This window comes from Vitis riparia, chromosome 10 (assembly GCF_004353265.1).
Source record: "Vitis riparia cultivar Riparia Gloire de Montpellier isolate 1030 chromosome 10, EGFV_Vit.rip_1.0, whole genome shotgun sequence".
Taxonomy (NCBI): Eukaryota; Viridiplantae; Streptophyta; class Magnoliopsida; order Vitales; family Vitaceae; genus Vitis; species Vitis riparia.
Window position 1 is genome coordinate 138,389 of NC_048440.1, and position 25,797 is coordinate 164,185.

General features: G+C 40.4%; 1 protein-coding gene across 1 annotated transcript; it reads right to left on the minus strand.

Moving 5' to 3' along the window:
- Window positions 1-1,190: 1,190 nt before the first annotated feature.
- On the minus strand, window positions 1,191-24,702 carry LOC117923552 (transcription factor GTE6-like). The gene is made up of 9 exons (XM_034841894.1): window positions 24,626-24,702; window positions 22,049-22,184; window positions 19,948-20,157; window positions 11,553-11,630; window positions 4,189-4,413; window positions 3,891-3,993; window positions 3,633-3,690; window positions 1,748-1,898; window positions 1,191-1,657 (listed from the first exon to the last, which is right to left on the minus strand). The coding sequence occupies exons 2-9, from the start codon at window positions 22,163-22,165 to the stop codon at window positions 1,463-1,465; spliced, it is 1,137 nt and encodes a 378-aa protein (XP_034697785.1). The 5' UTR covers window positions 22,166-22,184; window positions 24,626-24,702; the 3' UTR covers window positions 1,191-1,462.
- Window positions 24,703-25,797: the final 1,095 nt, after the last annotated feature.

The window sequence follows — 25,797 nt, forward strand, 5'->3', positions numbered from 1 at the left end:
AAATGTTTCAATACAAATGTAAAAAAACCAAAAACAATAAAATCCAAACAATGCAAAAAAAAATAATAATAAAATACCCTAACAAAAACATCTACAAACCATAAATGCAAAAAATCTCGACTAAAAATAACTGCAAATATCTCAATAAAAAACAATACCCAAAACCCCCAGACGAAAAGCTACGGCAAAAATAGAGAATGAAAATCTTGAAAAAAGAAAAAAAAATAAAGATGAAAGAATTTTACAACAGATTTTATCCCTTGATAGAAGAATTTTTTTAGCGAATCTTTATCACTTGAAGGAGCAAACTGAGAGAGAAAGGAGAAGAGAGAGAGCTAGGTCAAAATGGGAGGGAAATGAATGGGGAACGAGGGGTTGTCATTTTTTTTAAATAAAGAAGGACAAAAATGTCAACAATGGATTAGTTTTTTAAAAAAAGATGAAGGACGGTTATTTTTTCAATTGTAAAACTATTTCAGGTAATTTAACCAAATATCTCTCTATCGCCTTTTATTTACCATACTATATTAAATGTAGTATTGGTGTCATAATACCCAAAAGCATTAATTGTTTTAATGTTTGCAGAGTTAGTTTTATAATTATTTTAAGTTTAAATTATATACAAATAACTTTATAGATAAAAAAAGGTTTGTCAAATCATGAATGGACAAATCGCTACTAAAATTTTGATCAATTTATGAATAAGAATAATGGAATCAACTACAAATGGACATGCCTACACAAAATATCATTAAATAGCCAATAAAGATTTGTTTTAAGAAAAATGAAAATTATTTAAAGGTGAAATCTTTTGTATTTTAATTAAACATATATTTGTATTATAAAATTTAAATTTTATAAATCTATAGAATATAATTTTTACAACATTATGTTAATCATAAAAAAAAATACATACTCATTTTTTAAGTTTTTTTGTTTGATTTGTTATATAAAATCATTTTTATTGATTCAACCAAACATATTTTCTTTGTTTCTTAATAACAAAATCGTTGTTTTAAGAATTCAATTTTCAAACACATTTTTATCAGCATAAAGCAATTTTCAAAAACTATTTTCTCATAACCATTTTAGAAAATGATTTCAAACAAACCCCTAATTTTTCATAAGATATCTTTTGAAGTAGCCATTACCCTATAGAAACTTGCCAGGCAGAAATTTCAAGCATAGACTTGAAAGAAAGCCATCAATTTAAGCTAGCTTTTAAGCACAGGCCGAGGATTCAGATGAAAGAGAATGTTAAGCGAGGAAAAAAAATTGAAGCAGAACAGATCAAGATAATCAGAAGACAACAAAAAGTGAACAAATTGTTGATCCATAAAATCCGACTTTACAATCATGGTCCAGAGCACCAGCAGCGAATGGATTTACACAGAAAAGGATTTCGAAATCTGCTCTTGGCCCCATCTGGGAAACAGAAAGCATCGCTCTCAATTCTCCAAGATTAATCGAGAGGGAGCTTTTTACTCTTCTTCTTTGCAGTCTTGGCAATAGCATCACAAATCTCTTTTTTCCGTTTGTTGTTGTTGGTGGCAGTGGTGGTGGTGTTGGTGTTGTCCCCCTTGCTTGCTGAACTCTTTCCCTGAACTTCCAATGCATCCTTCACAAAAAACTTTAACCTCCATAAGGTCGACTCCGTCTGCATAAACAACACAACGCACTCAAATAACCAGTGTCATTAGCAAGCAAAAGCATCTCAGCACACTTTTCATAGCAAACATATGACAACCTGTGCATCAATGTCAAGATCCACCTCTTCAGCTGTGGCTTGAAAGCTCGGGTTATTCTGTGCAACAATCTCCAGAGCCTTACTCAGATCTTCAGCGGACAATCTAGAGAGGGCTGCTCCAAGTTTCCTTTTCTCTTCAGTTGACATTTTTCTGAAATAATATTCACTGAATCAGCTTCCACTGCACTATTTTGATGCAACAAAGATGCATTCAAATAATGAGCTGAGATCTGGTTCGCATACACAACTACTGAAAAATCAGGTATTTACAATGTTACATCAGAATTATTGTCCACCAAGCTAATTAACAAAACTAGGTTCGTTTTGATGTGTCCCCCCTCACCAACCTCTGTATCGACATGGAGTAGGTGTTGAGAGTCAAAATGTCTGGAAATAGTTATGCAAATTACAACACTTGAGATTTTTACCAATTTCACAGTAAGGCATCTCAATTGAACTCTCATTACATAAATCAGCAGTGACACATCCATTACTTTGTTCTGTGTACTTGCGTGTATGTGCATGTGTCCTTTTTGTGTGTTTTTTTTTTTAATAGGCAGCATTTTAAGTACTTTGTTGTTGAATGAAATTTGAGGCAAAGCAGAAAATTTCAGTTCCCATTATGCAAGTTCACCGAAGCAACATGGATGCTGATCTTCTGATAGGTGCAAATGAGAAAAATTGGAGACAAGTAATTTTAAATCGTAATTAAACTTGCACAAGTACAACTTACATCAAAGTTCTGCTATCAGCCTCTATCAGCAGTTGAAAATGCAACATTAGAGGTGAATTTCAGGCCAGAATTATGAAAAGGTTTACAATCAAAAGAGGAGGGAGGAGGTGATGATGTGTCAGATAATCAGATCATGACACAGGAAAATTTAGGTGTACATCTAGTCCAGGAAAAAGCAGACCAGTGACTAGTTTTCTTGAATAATCATCTGAAAAGGAAGGAGCCTGAAGAAAGAATTGAACATAAAATCATTGCAAGGACCAAGCGAAGAAGCACTTTTGGAACTTTGTGTGGTCATTAACTAACAAATTAAAATTAAAAACAAAAAAAACAAAAAAACAAAATGTTAGATGACTAAGGCCAGCAATTCTTCATCCTGAGCACCATTGCCTAGTAAAGGGGAAAAAACACATTCAGAAATAAGAGTGCACCAATTTGAACCGCTCAAATCACAGTAGTAGTAGGGTAAATGCCCTAACTTGGGGGCAGCCATAACCATGTTAGGATAGAGAAGGAGGTGTGGCAAGACAGGAAAAGAAAGAAGCAGAATTAATGTGCTTGGCACAAATCCTTAGTTTTATCCTATCTAATAAGATACAAGTTTGCAACAAGGCAACAAAAAGGACTCTATGTAGGCCGACATGTGAGGACAGATTTGGATAGCCAACCCCAAGTAGTTGAGCTAAGGAATTCTTCTTTTTTTTTTTCTTTGTTTCTTTTTTGAGTTGGCATGAGTATATTACGAACCATAGTTTTGTCTTCAGATACTAAAGTGCAACAGGAAAACAAAGTTTTACTTAATTGACAACACTTGGTATGATAATATTTATAGACGTTAGTATTATATACTACCAGATAAATAAGAAAAATGAAGCAATCTTTTTCAAAATATATTAAATTAAACCAATTAAGCATCCAATAGATGGAACACAGGGTAAATCATTCCATTTCCTAATCATTAACATTGTAAAAGAACATGGTTTCTAGTAGTATTCAATAGATCAAACCAGAGGAAAAAACAACAGTGACAAGTAGATACAAATTAAAAATCTATACAAATCCTTTCTTTTGGATAGGCAAATACCAAATAGAACCAAAACAACTTTTGAAATTGTATTTTTGCTGTATTAGACATAATGTTATAGAACAAACCTGCACTTCCGAATAACCATTTCTCTGACTTCTTCCAGATGAAAATCAATATCGTAAGCTGGAAAGATTTCAGAATAATACATTCAAAAAATTTCCACATCACTCTCCCAGAATATAAGATAACATTTTTTCTTTTATTGAACTGAATATGCAAATAAGAAGAACAACTTCAACATACTCAGAAATTTTATAGTTATTTTAGGAAGGCTTTCTTTTAATTATGAATTTGGTTTCTTCAAAAGGTTCTCGAATTCTAACATACCTCATTACTTATCTCTCTTGCCATTTTGGCATGAGCAGCCTCCTGAGCAAGCTGCATGTCTAACTGCGCCTCTGCTTCTTCCTCTTCTCGTCTTTTTTCCTGCAAGTACATCACTTTGGAATTTAACAAATAACACAAAAATCTTTTGCTTCTATTTTCTCTAGAAATGATCCAAAACATGAAGCAAGAAATTTAACCTCGTTCCATGGAAAACTAAACCACAATACCAAAACCTTGGTGACTTCATGACCTAAAAGTAATTAAATCATAATGAGAAAGATTAATGATAGTTACCTCTTCTGCAACTTTAGGCAGAAGTTGCAGCCACTTCTCCTCAAACTTTCCCAATAAAGTTTTGGCCATAACATGAACATCATGTCTCTCATCATTGTATTTCATTGCATTCTTAAAAACCAACCTCACATCCGCACATATCTCCCTGACATTCTTATATCCAGTACCATCCTTAGCTTCCATTTGATTCTTTATTGTACTGAAGTCCATGGGCTTGTCAATTACCTGTTAAAATACCATCTACAGCAAATTAATTAAAGGTGTGCCCTCAAGTAATCCAACACAATGAATGGTCAGTAATCAAGTAAAAGCTATCACAACTAAATCAATACCGAATTCACTAAAAGAGCCGAAATGGACATCATCAGCAGAAACCAATACTAGTTGGCATAATTCTCACTGTTAAGTATTAATTAGTCAAACAAGTAAGCCTAGATGTGACTGACATAAGCACAGGTGTTTGCATATGTCACCTTAATCTGCAAATGCAACATGACAAGTAAAAGGTGTACACCATGCACTTTACCATAGAGAACCACTATAGAGTCAAATTTTCAACAATAATTTATTAATATGACCCACTAAAGCCCAACCATGTGGATATTGCTTATATTATGACTTCTATTTTCATCTTGACTGCCAAGGACTGCTCCATACAGTTAAAGTTTTAGGACTTATCATGCTGGACACCCCACAGTTTTTGTTGTTCGTTGTTGAGAAGATGTTTGTGATCAACACATGGAGAGGCAAAAATGGAGACAAATGAAGCCTAAATTAGTAAATAGGGAATAAAACAAATAGTGAGGTTCCAACCCAGGACTTCTAGAGAAATAAAAATAATATGACCCACTAAAGCCCAACTATGTGGATATTGCTTTATTATGACTTCTATTTTCATCTTGACTGTCAAAGACTGCTCCATACAGTTAAAAGTTTTTAGGAGTTGTCATGCTGGACACCCCACGGTTTTTGTTGTTCCTTGTTGCAAAGATGTTCGAGATCATCAAATGGAGAGGCAGAATGGGAGACAAATGAATCCTAAATTATTAAATAGGAAATAAAACAAATAGTTTTTTTTGATACGTAAACACAAATATATTAGCAAAGGCAAACGCCGCAAGGTATACAGGGAGTATACGAGGCGACGACGGCCTCACAACAAAAGACCAAAAAACAAACAAAAAACCCACCAGCCCTCAACTGGAGGCTAGCCACTCCAGGAACCCTATAAGGGAGCGGGACTCCGCACCATTATACAACTTAGCCCACCCCCACAAATTACAAACAAAAGAATATTTAATTTTCTGTATAGCAAGCTCCCCCCCCCTAAATGCTAGTCTATTCCTTTCTTTCCACACCGTCCAAAAAATAAATAACGGTATGGATCTCCAAATTCTCTTCCTCTTTTTGCCCACAAAAGAGCCCTTCCAGCTGATAATCACCTCCTTTACAGTTTGTGGAAAAACCCACTAGGCTCCAAACAGGCTAAGAACCATCCCCACAACACTCCAGCCACTGTACACTGAATAAGAAGATGATTCACATTTTCCTCCTCACTACCACAAAGGTAACACCTGTTAGGCATCTGCCATCCTCTCTTTTGAAGCCTATCAATAGTAAGAACCCTTCCCCAAGTCGCTTCCCAAGCAAAAAACGCTAACTTGGAAGGAACATTCTCCACCCAAACTTCTTTTTTGGGAAACATAGGGATGCTATGGCTGGTCACCAGCCCATACGCATCCTTGACTTCATACTTCCCATTTTTTCCCCCTTCCATACAGCCAAGTCTTCCTCCAAGGATATTCTTTGACTCCTTAAGATTTGTAGCAATTCGTCAACCCGGGTCAGCTCCCAATCATTGAACCTTCTAATAAACCTAAGGTTCCAGCCTCCTTGGCCAGCAGACTGGTCCCATAACTCCCCCACAGTGGCACTTTTTTGTGCAGCCACATTAAAGAGATTAGGGAATCTCCTGGCCAGCCCCACATCCCCACACCAAGTGTCCTTCCAAAAACTGATTTTGGTGCCTTTTCCAACCTTAAAAGCCATATTGTTCCAACACCAATCTGCTTCTTTCATAATATCCTTCCAAAGCCCAACACCAAAAGCCCCATTTGCTTTTTTAGTTCTCCACCCAAATTCCTCTTGTCCATACTTAGCCACAAGAACACGTTTCCACATCTCCTCCTTAGCATGAGCAAACCTCCAAACCATTTTCCAAGGAGGGCTTTGTTCAAGAATACTAGTTTCCTCAAGCCAAGCCCCCCTTCTCCTTGCTCACACACACCCTCTCCCAACTGACAAGGTGAGCTTTCCTCTCCAACTTCCCCCTCCCCACAAGAAGTCTCTTTGCAAATTTTCTAGTCTTCTCGCCACTGTCTTAGGCATACGGAATAGGGACAGCTGGTATAGTGGCATGCTAGCCAATGTACTCTTTATAAGGGTGATTCTACCACCCTTAGAGAGATATTGCCGCTTCCACAAGGCTAGTTTCCACCTCATCCGTTCCTCCACCCCATCCACACGTAGCTAGCTTTATTTGGCGCACCCAGGGGCAGCCCAGATAGGTTGAAGGCAGCTGCCCAACCTTGCATCCCAATTCCACAGCCATCTCCCGGATCTCCTCCACCTCCCCCACCGGAATAATCTCACTTTTAGCCAAGTTAATCCTCAGCCCCGAAGCAGCTTCAAACCAGCATAAGGTCCAACTCAAACAGGTCATATCTTCTTTCTTAGCCTCGCAAAATACTATGGCATCATCCGCAAAGAGGAGGTGAGAGATGCTAACAGCCTGCCCCCTACCCCTCTGGATTCTACATCCAGTGATGCAGCCCCCTTCCACAACCCTTCGAATCAGGACACTCAGCACCTCCATCCCCATGATAAACAAATATGGAGATAGGGGTCGCCTTGCCGGAGTCCTTAGAGCTAGGGAAGAAACCAGTTGGCTCCCCGTTTACTAAAACCGAGAACTTGGCAGTCGATATGCAGCTCCATATCCACTCCCTCCACTTGGCCCCAAAACCATTTTCTCCATTACCCTCATCAAAAACTGCCAATTGACGCTATCGTACGCCTTTTCAATATCTAGTTTGCAGATTAGGCCCTTCTTTCCTTCTTTTTTCCATGAGTCAATCACCTCATTTGCGATTAGGGACGCGTCCAAAATCTGCCTTCCCCTTACAAACGCGTTCTGGTCATATGAAATCACTCTATCCATCACCTTCTTAACCTATTGGCCAACACCTTAGCCAATAGTTTGTATAATCCGCTCAAAAGACTGATCGGCCTGAAGTCCTCCAGCTCCTCCGCTCCTCCTTTTTTGGGTATCAGCACCAAGAACGTGGCATTGAGACTCTTAAGAAAGGTGTTATGTTCATGGAATTCCTTGAACATCTCCAACACCTCCTCCTTCACAAACTCCCAGCTGAATTGCCAAAAAGCTCCCGTAAAGCCATCCGGGCCTGGAGCCTTGTCCCCATTCATGTCCATTAGAGCCGAGTGGACTTCCTCTTCCATGAAAGGCCGCTCCAAGAAGTCCGCTCTTGTTGAGTAATCTGGTTCAGATTTAAACCCCCTATATCTGCCTTCCACTCCGAGTCTTCCGTTAATAGCCGATGAAAGGCGTCTACTATCCCGGTCCTAATTGCATTCTCCTCTGACAGCCAGGCCCCCCTGATTTTAACTCTTTCCATGGCATTCCTTCTTCGGTGCGCATTTGCCATTCTATGAAAATACCCCGTATTTTTGTCCCTTCTCTTAGCCACAGCTCCCTAGATAGCTGCCGCCAGTGAGTCTCTTCCAGCATGACCCACTTAGCATATCCTTCTTTGCTTCTTTCTTTCTAGAGAATTCCTCCTCAGACAACCTCCTCTCACTTTCCACTTGGTCCCAATAGTCCACTTGCTGCAAGGCAGCCAGTTTATTACTCTCCAAATTCCCAAACACCTCCTTGTTCCAGATTTTAAGGTTTTGTTTAATTCCTTTCAGTTTTGTTGCCAATTTATAGCTAGCCCTACCACTAACCGATATCCCCTGCCACCAACTCCTCAATAGCTCTTTAAAGCCTTCCACTTTTAGCCACATGTTCTCGAACCTGAAAGGTGAGGGGCCTCTTCTTTTGCCACCCGCTTCAATTGTAATTGGAAAGTGGTCTGATGTAGGCCTAGATAGCCTCTTCTGAGTCACATTGCTGAACTGGTCAAGCCATCTGGACGAGACCAGAAATCTGTCAAGCCTTGCCCAGGCTTGGTTATGAAGCCCCCCCTCCACGTGAAAATTCCCCTTGGAGGGGAAGATCAATGAGCTCAAGGTCATCCATAACCTGAGCGAACCTCCTCATAACTGAGGTCACCCTCCCTTGCCTGCTTCTTTCTCCTTGCGCGAGAATAGCATTAAGTCACCCCCAACACACCATGGGTCACCCAAAGACCTCTCACTGCTCCTAGCTCATTCCAGAAACACTCCCTATCCTCTTTGTTGAAGGGCCATACACACCCGTGAACACCCATGTTGCCCCATTTTCCACAGTTCTAAATTTGCAAGAAACTGAAAAAATGCCCTCCTCCCACTCCAACAATTCCAAGGACCTTTTATCCCAACAAACCAAAACACCTCCAGCTGCACCAGCGGCTGCAATAGCTCTCCAGTCTAAGAATCTCCCTACCCTAAGCTTTTCGCCACCCCATCAGTCATTAACTGAATTTTTGTCTCCTGGATACACACCAAATCCACCCTCTGTTTTCTAATTACAGACTTAATAATCCTTCTTTTGTTGACGTCATTTGCACCCCTCACATTCCAGCTCATTAGTTTGAGGTTCATTAACCCAACAGCAATTGGCCCCCTCCATCTTTCATGGAATTATTCTTCTTTTCCTTCCCCTTGTACTTGACTGAGCATTCCAGCCTTTTGAGCTCCCTCTCAAATTTAGTTCTCTCCAATAATCCCTTGCTATGTATCCTTTCCCGTCTTTTCCTTATTTTAGACAGGAAATCCAAGATCTCCCTCTCCAATCCCTCTATTGAAAAACCCAACAGCTTGCTGAACTTAGCCAAGCTGCTTTCTTCCCAATCTGTCTCCTTCACACTCCTTTGGGCCTGGGATCCAGACACGGCTGGCATCCAGTCCGGGTTTTGGTCCTCAAGAGCATCGCCATTAATCGCAACTAAATCCCAACAGCCCTCTCTTCGCGCTGGCTCCCCCCTGAAGCTGCATCTTCTATGTTGTTTTCTTGCTGGCGGCTCACCCTTAAATCCCCAGAAAGGTCGCAATACTCCCTCGCCGGAGTCCGACCAAAAAGAGAAGAAGAAGAGGGAGAAGAATCCCCAACCCTAAGATTTAAAGAGGACCCGTACCTGAGAGCTTCCTCCACGATCGCTCTCTCTGCCATGGAGCACAGGGGAGCCGGCATCTGCGTTCCAAAGATCTCCTTCTCGCGACACTTTATAAAATCCCCTTCCATTTTTAGGCCCAAATTTTCTTCATGGCCTATGCCCATGAACTTGGCTTGCCTTTGGCCCAGAAGACCCCCAGCCGAAACATCAGGCCCATGGGCCAGGAGCGCCATTCCATCAGGGGCTTGAACCTCAGCCGGCCCACACTCTAACCCACCTGCTTCCATTAGGCCTTGGAACACTGGCCCGCTATCCCGCTTCAAGCCCACGAGGCCAAGCCCCGATCCAGAGGAGCTTGACCCATCACCCGCTGGACCAGAGTTCTAACGGGCCACCCGCCCGACATGGGCCCACTTTTCAAACACTTCTCCCCCTTCCCCTCCCACCTGCTCTCCCGTCACTTCCTCTGACCGGCGCTGCTCCTTGGTTCCAGCGCCCAGCTTCTCTCCCACGCACCAACCCGCGCGTGGAAAGCGATCACCCCGTCCAGCATCCTCACGCCCATCCCCCTGGTTTCTTCTCAATGCCGGCAGGATCTCCCACCACAGGGATACAACGTACATCTCCCCTTCCGCCCCAATCTCCAGCGAACTCGGCAAGAAGCCTCCGTTCATCCTAACCTTAATCCTTGCCCATTCCAAATCCTCTTTCCTTCCTGTTTGAGGATCAATTCCTACGAAACCGCCACACTCATCCCCCACTTTCCTCAGAACCGACGGCACCCACAACGAGATTGGGAGCCCCATGATCCTTACCCACGCATCTTTCCTCTCTTCATCCTCTGCAACGCATCCAAAACTCGGACTCCACATCTCCAAGCCCAAATGGAGTCCTCCCACTGATCTTTCCCCCGCGGCAAGGACCCACTTAGCTTCTTCCACCGTCTCAAATTCCATCAAAGCGCAGCCCTTTCCCAGTCTGGCCAGCCCTAACTTTCCTTTCAATCTCCACGCTCTTGCCGCTGTCCACCCCAGCCTCGATAGGTCCTCTTCGCAAGCCGAATTAGGTTTCCATTTCCCTATCAGACAATGCTTCAGTCTGTTCACGTTGCTCCGTATATCCTCCTCCTTTAGCTCTACTCTAACCCTTGCGGAATCCCTTAACCCGAGCCCCTGGCCACCTCTGCATATGACCTGCCCGACTCCCCTGGCCCTTGTTCCACTGCTTTTCCTTCGCGCCGAAATCCAGCCCACAAGAGGGACTCCATCAACGACACCCATCCTCCCTTTTCCCCTCTCCCTTTTGGTATACAAATCCAAATCTCCTCTTTTCCTGATCCGTCACCCCCAAGCGGATGAAACTCCCGGCCCTGTTAGTCTCTCTTACCAGAGAGTAGACCCTCCCTTTTTCCTTCCACCCTTTCTCCCATTTGCCATCTTTTCCGTCCTTCAAGCACTGTGTCAGCCCTTCTAAGAGTAGACCCACCCTCGCCGGCCCTAGCCGGACCCAAGAAACTACCCCTCCCTAGCTCTCCGAGATAATGGCAAAGCTCTTACCATTTTTCTCCTCAGACACTATTTCAAACTCCTTTGATTCCACCACGAAGCTTTTTCTCTTCCTCTTCCCTCGATTCTCCGCCCTGCTATCCCCTTCTCCCTCTTCGCTCGCAGGATCGCCCACGCTCTCTCTCTCTCGCATCTTTTAAATCAAGAGAAGGGGAAATAAAACAAATAGTGAGGTTCCAACCTAAGACCTCTGGAGAAACAAAAAGGAGCACATAGAAGTAATGGATAATAAAGAAATGATGAGATTCCATCATAAAGACCTTCCAAAAAAAGAGGCTCAAATGCAAGGTAAAACCATCAAGCAACCCAAAAGTTGAAGCCCCTAGGTAGTAAGCCAATAATGTATATCATGCCAATTAACAATTAGGCAAATATCTTTAATACAAACAGTATACATATTCATTCCATTGATTGCCATATAGATCAACAATTAGAAAACTCAGAAAGAAGCAAAAGACTATACCTCATAGTAGTCATGCAAACCAAGGCCTTCAACATCTACAGGATGCAAAAAGGGCCCAGCCCACTTGTGTTGCATGATCTGCCAGTAAAACCTCAGAGACATCAGGGAAATATGCCAAAGAGCCATGATTTGTTATCTTCCTTTTAGCCTTAAACATCCAAGTGATTCATTCCAACAAAAGGATTCAGTTTAAAGGCAAAACCACATACATGTTCAAGTTTAGCACATGGAAGAAAAAGCAGCACTGGAAAAAAAATTAAAAAGAAAAGACAAATCAAAATGCTTCTGATAGATGTAAAAGCCTGCTCAATGTGTTCAAATTTAGCATTGCAGTCAAGTATCAGAAAATGATGTCCACACATTCAAACAAATAGGTATATGAAAGGGAAACATAGTTAAATTGATGAGTATTATCTAGAAAGAGAGCAAACACCAGGCAAAATTATTCTAGCATAAGAAATCACCATCAATTGAAATCTCATACTCCATAATTTTTGGCTCAAGAAAATATTTGGCCTTGAAAGTATTCCTTAAGATGATAGCTCACAGGTTGCTAGTCCATAAAAACCTTTTTGCTGAAGAAATTCTGTCACTAAAGCAACCTTGTACCAGGATGATTAAATCCTTTTCCATCCTTCATCATGTGACCTCTTTGCACAATACAAAATTTTTTCATTACTTATTAGAAAGGATATTTCAAATGATTTCATTTTGGCATCTTCTTAATTTACGTGCAAGTACTGAAGGTTTGGACATTGATTTACAGATTCCCATATTTGATTCTCACATTATGTGTCAAAGTTCAAACAAAATTGGCAACAATAATAAGAACATGTAGTTTATCTGGATTATCTCAAATTGTTACTCATTCAATAATATAAAGCCTGCTAGGGGTGTACATAAAACCAACAAAACTGATCCAAACCAACCAAAACTGATCAAATTGATTCGGCTTTCAATAACTATAAAGGTCCGTTCAGTCTGAGAATTTTGAAAACTAACTTTGTTAATTTGATTTTCGATTTCATTGTCTCCTAACCAATAAAAGCTTAACCAAACAGACATTCTAAGACTTATATATAACTGTTCAATGTTTGATGAGTTTTTATATTGTACTCCATTAAAGTAATTCATTGTTCTTGGACTATGGATAGATTAATTTTTAAATGCATTAATTATAGTTTGGGTGCCTTTTCTTAATAAATTTTCCTTTTTATCTATCAAAAAAAAAATAGTTTGGGATAAAAAATTTAAATATATTTTGAATTTCAAATCAAAGTTGGTTTCAACTAATCTTAAAAACAAATTAAGCCTAAATTAACTTGCATCCAACCAATCATCTAAACTGAACCAAACCAACCTTAATCAAGCTTGGTTTGGTTCAGTTTTTTCATCACTAAAAGGCCGGTTTAGTTTTGGTTCAACTATAAACCGACCATATCGATTCAGCTAATTTTTCCCCTAAAAAACAAACAAACAACACCTTTTTTTACACCACTAAAGCCTGCAGTTTACTAATAGAGTCATCAGCATCAGTAGAATGTATGTCAATATATCACATCAATCAAATTAGAAATTGATAGATTCCATAGTCCTTATAAAATACTATCTTATTATGTATGGAGGAGAGAGAGAGAGAGAGGGTTAGAGAGAGAAAGTTCGCGAGAGAGAGAGTTAGCGGCGACGAAGGGGGAGCGACAGAACTTGCAGGGGGCGAGCGCCATGCGAGGCCTGAGAAGAAGGTTAGAAGGGGTAGATTCGGCGTGGAATCGAAAATGTTCGAGGTCGAGGTGGAGGAGAGGAGAGACAGACTGCAAGCCACGATTGTGGAAAGAAAAGGAGGGATCTCGTCGTGGGTTAGACTAGGTCCGGTGAGCCTTGGAATAGTATTCGAGTGCCTGACTCTGAGTATCGAAAACGCAAGGATGGTGAGGTGGGTCCGAGAGTGGAAGGAGAACGGGAGAGAGTATTCTCTGACGCGCGATTTTAATAGAGGGGGATGCTTTCTCCGGCTGGGGGTCGCGGACCTGGAGAGAAAGAGATTTAGCGTCTTTATTCCCAAAGGCAGAGGAACAAAGGGTGGCTGGGCTTCAATGGTGGAATTACTTCAGAGACTGGGCTGTGTAGAAGGAGGCATTAAGAGTCAGAAGGAAGACGAGCCACGGCCGAAGCATTTTTTGGCGAAGACATATGTGGAAGCGATCAAAATGGCGAATGGGAAGGAACGATCAGTAGCAAGGGTAGAGGCGTCTAAGGAGGAAGTGGGTCGGAATCTGTCCAAACTTGAACATTGCATTGTCGGGTCTTGGAACCCTAATGCAGGAAAGGGGGATGAGATCAGAGGGTGGGGAACTAAATTAGCGAGAATCTGGAGGCTCAAAGGAAATTTAGGGCTTGCAAAAATGGAGAAGGGTAAGGTTTTAATGGAGTTTGAGCTCCCGGCAGAGGCAGAGCAAGCTGCAAAGAGCGGAAGTGTGTCGGTCGGGGGGCTAATCCTCCGATTAGAGAAGTGGAGGCCGGAGACAGGATGTCTGAGGGAAGGGGATAGGTGTAGTGAAGCATGGGTGAGGGTAGTAGGCCTACCCGTTTCCTTGTGGGAGCAGGGTATTCTGAGGAGGATTGGGGATGCGTGTGGGGGATTTCTTGCGATGGATAATCAAACAGAAAAAATGGAAGAATTACAGTGGGCACGTCTCCTGGTGAAGCGGAACGGTGAGTTTCGTCCTAATGAGGTGGAGGTTTGGGTCGAAGGGACCTGTTTTTTGATAACTCTATGGTGGGAAACCAGGCCAGTCATGAAGGTTCCAGCGACTGAAATGAAAGGGAAGGCTGTCGCGATGGGAACGGAGGCAGGGGGTGATGAGGGCGCACGCGCGAGGGTGCGCGTGAAGGGGGTGATGGAGGGCCCGAGGCTCGAGGATGTTCTGCTGTCTGTTGATGGGACGCGTGGTCAGTGCAGCAGACCGGGCCAAAATTCGAACCCATCTCGGAGCGAAGATGGGCCTTCAAATAAGTCTCTTGCTTTGGGTGGGCTGGACTTATTGGGCCAAGCAAGGCTAACTGGGTGGACTAAGGACCCGTCCCCTGAAACAAACTTGGCTAGGCTAGTTAAATCCGGCCCTGGGAAGCCCATGGAAATGGCATCGCCCTCAAGCCTGCTTAAAGGGGTTGGGCTGGCTCCTCAAAGCCCAGCTTCTCCATCTAAGGCCCAGGCGGAGAAGGGCCTCTCTGATGCGGAGTGCAATCAAAGGCCGTCAAGGGGCCCAGACGCGGCTATCTCCTCCTTCTGGGTGAAGGATGGTCAGTGGGGGATCCATGGAAACGAGAATCAGTGGGGGGGGATCTCCAGGACCGACTGCGCACTGCTGGAGGAAGACGCAAGGTATGATTTTGTCCCTCCTTCCCTTGGAATGGTGGCCTTTGAACCTTCTTCCTCCTTCCTTTCTCCTTTTGGTCAGACTTCTGTGAAGAAGTCTTTCGACCGCACTGGGGCTCTTGATGATTCAACCAAGGGGGATACTCCGTGCAATGGAATTGGGATTTCAGAGCAGGATGAAGGGAAGCGGTGGGAGTTGGTAGAGATCAGTGAAGATTGTAGGGAGGATAACAGTAAGGCACTGTGCCTAGCCCGGCCATTATGTCAAGAAGAGAGTGGATGGGTGGAAGCGAGATGGGAGGATAGTGACTTGGCCAGGTTCAGTCAATTCCTGGGCTTCTCGACGGAAGGCTTGGAGAAAGACATTTTGGAGTTTATGGGCAAAATCAGGAAAAGGAGAGAAAGAATCCATAACAAAGACATGTTGGAGAAATCGAAATTTGAAAGAGAGTTGAGAAGACTAGAATGCTCAGTCAACTATGAGGGGGGGAGGAAGAAAAAGTGTACTGGGCAAGGAAGAGGGTGCCAAATCTTGGAAGTCCAATGAAAATAAGGCTCTTGAGTTGGAACGTGCGCGGGGTTAATGACAGCTCCAAGAGGAAAATGATTAAAGCTATAATTAGAAAACAGAAAGTTGATTTGTTCTGCATACAGGAAACGAAAATTCAGTCCATGAATGAGGGGTTGGTGAGGAGTTTGGGCTCCGGGAGGTTCATTGGTTGGGGTGCTTTGGATGCTCAGGGAGCTGCAGGAGGGATCCTGATTTGCTGGGATAAAAGGACTCTGGAAATCATTGAGATGGAAAGGGGTCAGTTCTCAATCTCGTGCAGACTGAGGAATGTAGAAGATGGGAAGGTTTGGACTTTTACAGGGGTGTATGGTCCATTCACCAAAGATGATAGGGAGACCCTTTGGGGGGAGCTTGGGGCTATAAGGGGAATCTGGGATGATCCTTGGTGCGTAGGGGGAGACTTCAATGTCACTCTAGCCCTTGAGGAAAGGAGCAATCAGGGGAGGTTGACTGGCGCCATGAGAAGGTTTGCTCAGGTAGTGGATGAATTAGAGCTTCTGGACATTCCCATGCAAGGGGGGGTGGCTTCGTGGAGTGGGGGAAGGAATAACCAAGCTTGGGCTAGACTGGACCGATTTCTTGTGTCTCAGGACTGGATTGACTGTTTCAGTGGGGTTAGTCAGTGTAGGCTGCCCAGACCCACATCTGACCATTTCCCCATTCTTCTGAATGGTGGAGGGGTCAGGAAGGGCCCTTCCCCCTTCAGGTTTGCGAATATGTGGCTCAAAGTGGATGGGTTTAAGGAGCTCCTTCGGGGTTGGTGGCAGGAGGCCGGGGGAGGGGGAGGGCCAGCTTCAGATTGGCCACAAAATTGAAGTCTCTGAAGGAGAAGATAAAAATCTGGAATAGAGAGGTTTTTGGGAGGGTTGAAGTTAACAAAAACCTTGCCTTGCAACAAGTAGAATTTTGGGATAGGGTGGAAAGGGATAGGGTTCTAACTGAAAGGGAGACAGAGATGAAAACAGAGGCTAAGGATGCTTTCAAAAAATGGGTGATCTTGGAAGAAACGCACTGGAGGCAACTATCTAGGGAATTGTGGTTGAGGGAAGGCGATAAGAACACGGGATTCTTTCACAGAATGGCTAATGCTCATAGAAGAAATAATTCCATGGAAAAGATCAGAATCAATGGGAGGTGGCTGGAGGAGGAGAGGGAGGTGAGAGAGGGGGTTGTGCATGCATTCAAGCAGCTGTTGACGGAGGAATAGTCTTGGAGAGCTGACATTGAAGGGCTGCAGCTGCAAAGATTAAGCCATGCTGAAGCTGATGGTCTAGAACAGTCTTTTACTGAGGCAGAGATTCATGCGGCCTTGATGGGGATGAATGGTGATAAGGCGCCAGGCCCGGATGGGTTCACAGTGGCATTTTGGCAATCCTGTTGGGAGTTTGTGAAAGAGGAAATTGTGGAGTTCTTCCAGGAATTTTTTGAAGAAAAATCTTTTGCCAAGTGCCTTAATTCTACCTTCCTAGTCCTCATTCCTAAGAAAGGGGGGGCGGAGGACTTGGGGGATTTCAGACCAATCAGTTTAATTGGGGTTTGTACAAGCTTTTGGCCAAAGTGCTAGCCAATAGAATCAAGGGGGTGTTAGACAAGGTGGTTTCGCCGGACCAAAACGCTTTTGTGAAGGGTAGACAGATTTTAGATGCATCACTCATAGCCAATGAGGTGACTGACCATTGGCTCAAAAGTAAGGAGAAAGGGCTGATATGTAAGCTGGACATTGAAAAAGTTTATGATAGCATGAACTGGAGCTTCCTCATGAAGGTCATGCGAAAGATGGGATTTGGGGATCGCTGGATGAAATGGATGTGGTGGTGCATTTCATCGGCAAGCTTCTCAATTCTGGTGAATGGGGTGCCAGCTGGTTATTTCCCCAATTCTAGGGGGTTACGCCAAGGAGATCCACTCTCCCCCTACCTCTTTGTGTTGGGAATGGAAGTCCTAAGTGCTATGTTAAGAAGGGCTGTTGATGGGGGCTTCATCTCAGGTTGCAATATTCAAGAGAGAGGGGGAATGGAAATAAATGTATCCCATCTACTATTTGCTGATGACACGATCATTTTTTGTGAAGCAAGACAAAGTCACATGACCCACCTAAGCTGGATTTTGATGTGGTTTGAGGCAGCCTCTGGTCTCAAAATAAACCTTGATAAAAGTGAAGTAATCCCGGTTGGGGAGGTGGAAGATATAGAGATGTTGGCGGTGGAGTTAGGGTGCAAAGTGGGGACCCTCCCTTCTGTCTATTTGGGGCTGCCTTTGGGAGCCAAGTACAAGGCTAGGGCTATGTGGGATGGGGTTGAAGCTAGATTGAGAAGAAGGCTTGCCTTGTGGAAAAGACATTATCTGTCAAAGGGCGGGAGGATTACCCTTATCAAAAGTACCTTGGCTAGCATGCCCATATATCAATTGTCTCTGTTTCGCATGCCTAAGCTAATTGTAAAGAGACTTGAAAAAATCCAGAGGGATTTTCTTTGGGGAGGGGGAAGTACGGAAAGAAAAATCCATCTTATCAATTGGGAGGTGGTGTGTACCCAAAAGGAGAGTGGGGGTCTTGGCATTCGGAAAATTGATCTCTTGAATAAGGCCCTGTTGGGGAAATGGATTTGGCGGTTTGCCTTTGAGGGAGATAGCTTCTGGAGGAAGGTGATTGGGGTGAAGTATGGCAAGTTGGGCTTTGGGTGGAGAACTAAGGAGGCCCGCGGAACTTTTGGGGTGGGGGTATGGAGGGATATTCTAAAGGAGTCATCTTGGTGTTGGGAGAATATAGAATTCAAAGTGGGCAAGGGGACTAAGGTAAGGTTCTGGACTGATCTGTGGTGCGGCAACGAGGCGTTGTCCCAAGCTTTTCCCCAGTTGTTTGCTCTGGCGGTTCACAGGTATGCTTCGGTAAATGAGATGTGGGACTCGAGCCTAGGTCAAGGAGGGTGGAACATAAGACTCTCAAGAAATTCCAATGATTGGGAATTGGACGCCTTGGGAGAGATGTTGCATTTGTTGAGGGACTTGAGGATCACTAGTGAAGAGGACGCTGTGATATGGAAAGGAGAGGGACACGGTCGCTTTCGGATTAGAGATGCCTACAAGTTGTTGACAGGGCCTAATGACATTACCTTCCCGAAAAAGAGTATTTAGGTGGACAAGGTTCCAACCAAAGTTGCTTTTTTCGCTTGGGAGGCTTCTTGGGAGAAGGTCCTAACTTTGGATAATCTTCAAAGACGGGGATGGCAGCTTCCAAACCGGTGTTTTTTGTGTGGTTGTGAAGAGGAATCTGTAAATCATATTCTTTTACACTGTACAGTTGTAAAGGCTCTTTGGGAGATTGCCTTGGCCTTGTTTGGGGCTAATTGGGTGTTCCCAAAGAAAGTTAAAGAGATGTTAGAAAGTTGGAGGGGCCCTTTTGTGGGGAAAAAGAGGAAAAGGATTTGGACTTCCATTCCATTGTGTATTTTTTGGACGGTTTGGAAGGAGAGAAATAGATTAGCATTTAGGGGGGGATCTCTAGCTATTCAGAAATTAAAAAATTCGTTTGTTTGTAATTTGTGGAGTTGGGCTAGGGTGTATATGGAAGAGGAGTCCTCTTCGCTTTTAGGCTTTTTGGAATGGCTTGCCACTCCCTAAGGGATGGTGAGATTTGCTTTTGTTTTGGCGTAAGCTTCTATGTATACTCCCTGTATGCTTTGGGGCTTTTTGCCTAATTTTATATATATATGCGCTCATTTATCAAAAAAAAAAAAAAATAGTCCTTATAAAATACTTATATAGGAGACAGATGTGCCATGTATCTGTTTGCCCATTTAATATGAAGTTCAAGAAATGGAACTGACAATGTAATTTTATATTAACTAGTTGGTCATCTAAACAGAGATATTGAAGTAACATTTTACATAAGGGAACAGGAACTGAGGCTTGAATATGACTTCCAAAAGAAACTTTGATCTTCCAATTATATAACATCTTACCAACCTCTATGGTGTTTTAGTAGTTAATTTCCAATCAGATATGAAACCTCACATTAGAGATATTGAACTGACAATATAATTTTATATTAACTAGTTGGTCATCTAAACAGAGATATTGAAGTAACGTTTTACATAAGGGAACAGGAACTGAGGCTTGAATATGACTTCCAAAAGAAACTTTGATCTTCCAATTATATAACATCTTACCAAACTCTATGGTGTTTTAGTAGTTAATTTCCAATCAGGTATGAAACCTCACATTAGAGGCCACTTATCATAATTGAGTATACTTTTCAAAAGAAAATGAATGTAAGATAACAAAACCTAAGTTCACCCCGAGATTTTGAGACTAAATGAAATAGACATAGAAATCTACTGAACTGAGGGAGAACTCAGCTATTTCAAGATTTAAATCAACTGAATACACTTAAGCAACTATAGCATAAAACAATATCCAATGACAACAAACACTTGCAAAGCATTGGTAACCTGACGCAATATTGTGCCGAACTGACGCATAAGCTCTTGCATTCTCTTCGCAGCAGCTGCTTCTCTGCGTGATGCATCTTGTTGCTGCTTCTTTGCACTGGCAACATGCCTCTCCTTATCTTTAAGGACTGAGCTACCTTTATAACCATTCAGTTGCCTTTTGCTAGCGGTCAAGTAGAATAGCTCAACCTCATTCACTCTTTGCTCAAGCTGCAAGTGAAAACACGTAATACTGATCATCAATTTATGAATGCCAGAAAACAAGAGATTCCCAGTAGTTAGAAAATTCTAGCATATTTACACAGGATCCTCCATAATAATAAATAAACAACTATAGACTCTTCTCTTTTTTTTTTTTTGATAAGTAAATGAACAACTACAAACTTGAAAGAGTTAAATGATATGACATTTCAGGATAAAAATAAAAAATAGACAATAATATAAAAAAAGATACCATCATAAAAGCATTTTTGCTTTGGGGAATTTTACAGGCTAGTAATCACCATATTCTGCTTTTCAGGAGTGGGAGGGTGGTGGGCAGTTCTTGGAGTGCATTCATTCTGTGAGTCTAGCTTGGAGCGGGGAGGATAGTCTGAAATCGAGAGAGGATAGGAGGGATGGTGTAAGGTGAAGGTTTATACAACGCAAAAGAGCTAGGGCACCTGTGTACCTTTGAGGGCTTGTTTTTATGCATGGGAAGCTACTTGGGATATGTAAAAATGTTTCTGTTTTTGGAGCTATATTTCTAGGAGAATTAGTTGTGATAAGTCTGGTTGGTAGGCCGACAAATCAGGGATAGTTATCTCCTATTTTAAATTAGTTTCATGTTCACATTAGGATAATTACTGAAACAAATCCTAGTCCTATAGTTCTTTAAAGTTTCTCTCTCTCTCTCTCTCTCTCTCTCTCTCTATATATATATATATATATACTATATCACTTGTATTCCTTTTTTTTTATGAATAAAATTATGTTTTTTCCCAACTAGTTTACATGGTATCAAAGCCGCCTCTGATCTTAGGCATGCATCATTCATTTTTATTTTATTTTTAATCATGTCAGGAGTTGCTGGAGAAGAGACGTCCAGAAACAATTCTGAATAGCCTCAATGGTTGATTCAACAAGCTGTTCATGAAACCCCATCACTTAGATCACAACTCAGAAGCTAAATGGGTAGAATTATTTACAATGGTCCCAACCCTTAAAGATGTTTGTTCATGGGAAAGGGAAGTTTAGATATCTCACTGGATCCACAAAGCTTGTCGTTTCACAGATGGAAAGCAGAGAACTCCATGGTTATGGCATGGCTAGTCAACTCAATCAAACCTGATATCGGCCAAACATATCTTTTCTTATCAACAAGAAAAAGAGATGTGGGATGTTGTTGAGACCTATTTAGACGTGGAAAACTTAGCTTAGATAATTGAGATTAGAACTTCAATTTGCAAGATGAAGCAAGGGGGCCAAAGTGTGACCAAATATTATAGTATGTTAGGGGATCTGTGGCAGGAATACTGTAATGCTGAATGGGAATACACCAATAATAGTGCTCGGTACAACAAGATGCTTGAAAAAGAAAAAAAAAAATTGATTGCTTTTGCTTAAAAAAATTTGAGTCTATGAAAGCTAAAAAAAATATTACAAAAAAATCTTCATTGTTCAAATCGCTTGTTATGTGCAAGAGCCTTACTAGACCAACTTGGATCAAAGGGATACAAGGCTGCTGCTGCCAAGAATCTAAACAATTTGTTCATGATTTTAATACTTTAGGTTTAAAGAAGATGTATGCAGTGATGACCAACATTTCAGCTATGTATGGTTATAGGAATATCAACACAAGTGTTTTTAGTTGTCATTGAAAACTTTCGTTTACACATCTTTTATGTGGTAGAAATTTGGTAGCAATTCCCAAAATTTTAAATATGATTATCTAACATGAATAAGTATTCAAATAACAACCTTTAAAAATTTATTGACAGTTCTAGGATAATGAAAAATCATCAAAATAATAAATAAAAAACAAACACACAGCATAATGAAATGTTGAAATTAAAATTGTAAATATGGGAATCGGAAATAGTTTCTACAAAAAAAATACTACCTTATCAACCTTTGTGAATATGTCATCAACACAAGATTTGAAAGCCTCAACTTGGTCAGTATTACCTTTGTGCTTTCCAATTTCCACATTTCTAACATTTGTAATTGATGCATCCATTGGTTCATCTGATACAAGACTACACATGACCAAAAATATTGATGAGGAATAACTCCTAAAATCTGAATAATACCAAAAAAAAACATGTGTTTGTGTGTTCATGTGTTTGTGAAGGTGTATGTTAGAGAGAGAGGAGCAGTGGAATTCAGATAAAATCACAAAAATTCAATGTCCTTGTAACCTATTGAGGACCTTGAATTTCTTCTATCCTCTCTTATTTATGTGTACATATTTCTAGCTTTAATAGATGAGAAAGTTTGATCGTTGACATCCTCAGATTTATTTATGATAAAATTATTCTTTTCAGATCTACCTAAACTTGTGTCTCCAACCCCTTTTTCCTTTAATTCCATTTAGAAATCTAAGGTGGCATATAAATTAAAGGTGTTTGCATAGTTGATTGTGAAGCAAAGGTCAATGCCAATGAATAGCTACAAGCGAGGAGGCCTTATAAAGCCCTTAGTCTTGACTGTTCACTATGTCTTTAGGGAGTAGTGAACTGATTGATCACCTTTTTCCCAATATTTGGTGGCATTAGAAATGTGGTATGGGTTATTAAAACTAGTAGGGATAGATTGAGGTTTCCCTTAAAAGCGTGAGTGACATAATAATTATTTTCTTTAAGGTTAGGAGTCCTCTCAAAGGCAAAGTACTTTGGTTGTTACTTATCTCACATTGATCTCGACAGTTTGGTGAGAGAGAAGTGCAAGGACTTTTTAAAACAAGTGGAAAACCTTAGTGATGACCTAGGACTTGATTTATTTTCATCCCTCTTTTTAGGCCTCTACCATGACATATTTCAGGGGTACTCTTCTCACTATTTTACCACTTGATTGGAACTTGGTATATAGGTCTAAAATGTTAGATGGGGATTTGCTCCCTACATGGATTTTGCCGCAGTAGATTCATTTAAGTTAAATTTCAATGGATGGGCTTTGGATAACCCAAGTTACATGGGGATTGGAGGTATGATCAAAGGCTATACTATTATAGTGCTAAGGGCTTTTTCAAAACCGACTAGAAAGGGTTTCACCATCAATGCAAATATTTTAGCTCTCTTAAAGGGTTTGCTAAAAGGCTAAAGCTCTTTATTTTTCTAACATATGGATGGAAGGGATTTCCCTATTGTGATATCTTGGGTATCCAATTCGGAGAAAAAGCCTTGGATTTATAACGAGTGGCTTTGCCAAATTCTAAATGTTGGTAGCGACTTGGGTTGATCTTTCTCTTAGTCTCCCTATTCAACTAATCACATTGCCATCATTTAGCAAAACAAGATGCCAAGCACTAGACTTCTTTTGTAGGGCATTTTTTACAGCTTTGAGGAATGTAGATATTCTTGAAATGTATAGTTGTCCTCTTGTTCCTTTTCAGGAGTCCACTCTCTTTCTCCTTTTTAATTAAGACTTTGTATATTTTGAAAGGATTTCTCATCCTTCATTGAATCATTTGTACTTAAAAACTCTTATTAATGAATTAGTTTGCATCAAATCAATAAATGTGTGTGTGTGTGTAGATATGTATATATATAGGCTCATTCAAACCTAGCAATAAGCCTCCAGAAGTTGGAAGTGGCAGAAAAGTCTTTGTCGTTCTGTCAAGTATAGATATAAATTAACTAAAGCCAGCAAAAAAGCCATGACTAAGTTGATCATTCAATCACAATAATATGTTTCCAACAGAAACTCCACTTGAGTTATATCTCAACCTGAATGAAGACAACCAAAACTGTTGTCTAGAATTTTTTCATGACAAAGAACCAGGAAAGTTGCCAATCCCTTTCTGCATAGAAAAAGGCAATGGTAATTTATTAGTTCATTTTTCTCTTAGGGGAAATTCTTGCACACTCATCGAAAATTCCAACAAAATTTCTCTTGCTTTTCTATTCCACCATTTCGATGACTGCAGACTATATCCAAAAGCTTTGGGTTTTCTAATCCCTTCAGCCGGCAAGCGCTTAATCAGATCCCAAGATTCCAAAATCACATCCCACAACATATCTTTCACGCATATACGGCACCAAAAGGGGGGCAAAAGAAGGAAAGATAGAAATTAGAAAGAAAAAAAAAAACCCAAACAACCAAATTTGCAAAACACCACCATGATTATATAGCATAATTAGTACAGAAATCAACTTATAATGTGAGAATTTACTGATAATCAACACCAGGGACAATATACAAAACAGCATCAGCAATGGCAGGGATGATAAATATGAAGTGAAATGGCTGTAGACATGATATTAGGGAAAAAAATATTAGAATTTATTTGATTATAGGACAGATTTGAACAAGGAGTTTGTGAAGTCTTACCAATTCAATGAATTATCAAAGATCTAAAAATCATGAAATGGAATTAAAGGTTGCTGTTTGCAATTAAAGATTTCTGGAATTTTGAGAAGCAAGTGTTAACCACAATGTAAACCCTAGACGGACTCGCTGTAAGCCTGTAACCATTTACCATTCCAGAGGCGGCCGGGTCTCTCGATCTTCCTTATGAAAACACTGGGGTCTGTTTGGTAACCATTCAGTTTTCTGTTCTAATTTAGAAAACACATTTGATAAATACTAGTAAATTATAAAGTTGAAATAAAATTAAATAATATATATTTTTTAAAAATAAAAAATAAAAAACTGATTCTTTTATTTAAAAAAATAAAGGTTTTCATATTCAAGTTTAGAAAAGATCATTCGTAAAGGACAAAATTGAAATTGTGCACGTCAATTATGGAACTTGCAAGAATTTGTGATTTTTGTACCTTTTTCTAATTAAAAAGATATGATAGTTATAAAAATAATTTAAGACTTATGAAAGTTAATATATATTCAAATTTAGGGTTGTTCTTTGGTACCCACTCTTTATTTCGGGTACCTATCCATATTTTGACCCTAATAATAAAATGATACGTGTAAAGTGCATGTCATTAAAATCCTACCAACGACCCTTATTCTCTCATTATTCATATATATATATATACAAAAAGTGATACTAATTTAATATGAAAATTGAATACTTTCAACTACCATATTACAAAATATGTAGGATGTGTTTTGATAAATCAAATTTGAAAATCAAGTTTGAAACTTTTTTAGGGAAAAAATTTAAAATTTGTATTCTATGAAGAAAATAAAGGATTTCAAGTGATTATAAGTGTCAAAAGTAATACTTAATATTTTAAATATAAATTTTATAGGTAGAAATGTTATGTTAAATAACGAATATGTATGATTTATAAAATTTAATTTTTATGAGTTTATTATTAATCAAATTAAGATAATTTAATCTTTTGTTATCAAATTGTTATTAATATTTTTATATCATTTTTTTGTGTATTCATAGATTAAATTTGAATATGAAGTTTTATATGTCTTGAAGAAGACATTATATGATGTCAAGTGATTACAAGTGTTAAAAGGTAACATTTGATATATATTTTTTCATTTAAATATAAATGTTGTAGGTAGAAATGTCATGTTAAATGACATTTAAATGTGTAATGATTTATAACATTTAAATTTTCGAATTTTTTTATGAGTTATTATTAATCAAATTGACACCCTTTAGTCATTTGTTATGAAATTTTCATCAATATTTTTATATTATTATTTTGTGTATTTGTAGATTAAATTTGA

Bases quoted from the DNA above. Each gene is read 5' to 3' on its own strand.
- LOC117923552 (XM_034841894.1), bottom strand. From the start codon at position 22,165: ATGGATGCATCAATTACAAATGTTAGAAATGTGGAAATTGGAAAGCAC. The intron at 3,994-4,188 runs GTAACTATCATT...ATGTACTTGCAG, and splicing joins TGCCTAAAGTTGCAGAAGAG to GAAAAAAGACGAGAAGAGGA. The intron at 1,899-3,632 runs GTTTGTTCTATA...ATATTATTTCAG, and splicing joins ATGGTTATTCGGAAGTGCAG to AAAAATGTCAACTGAAGAGA.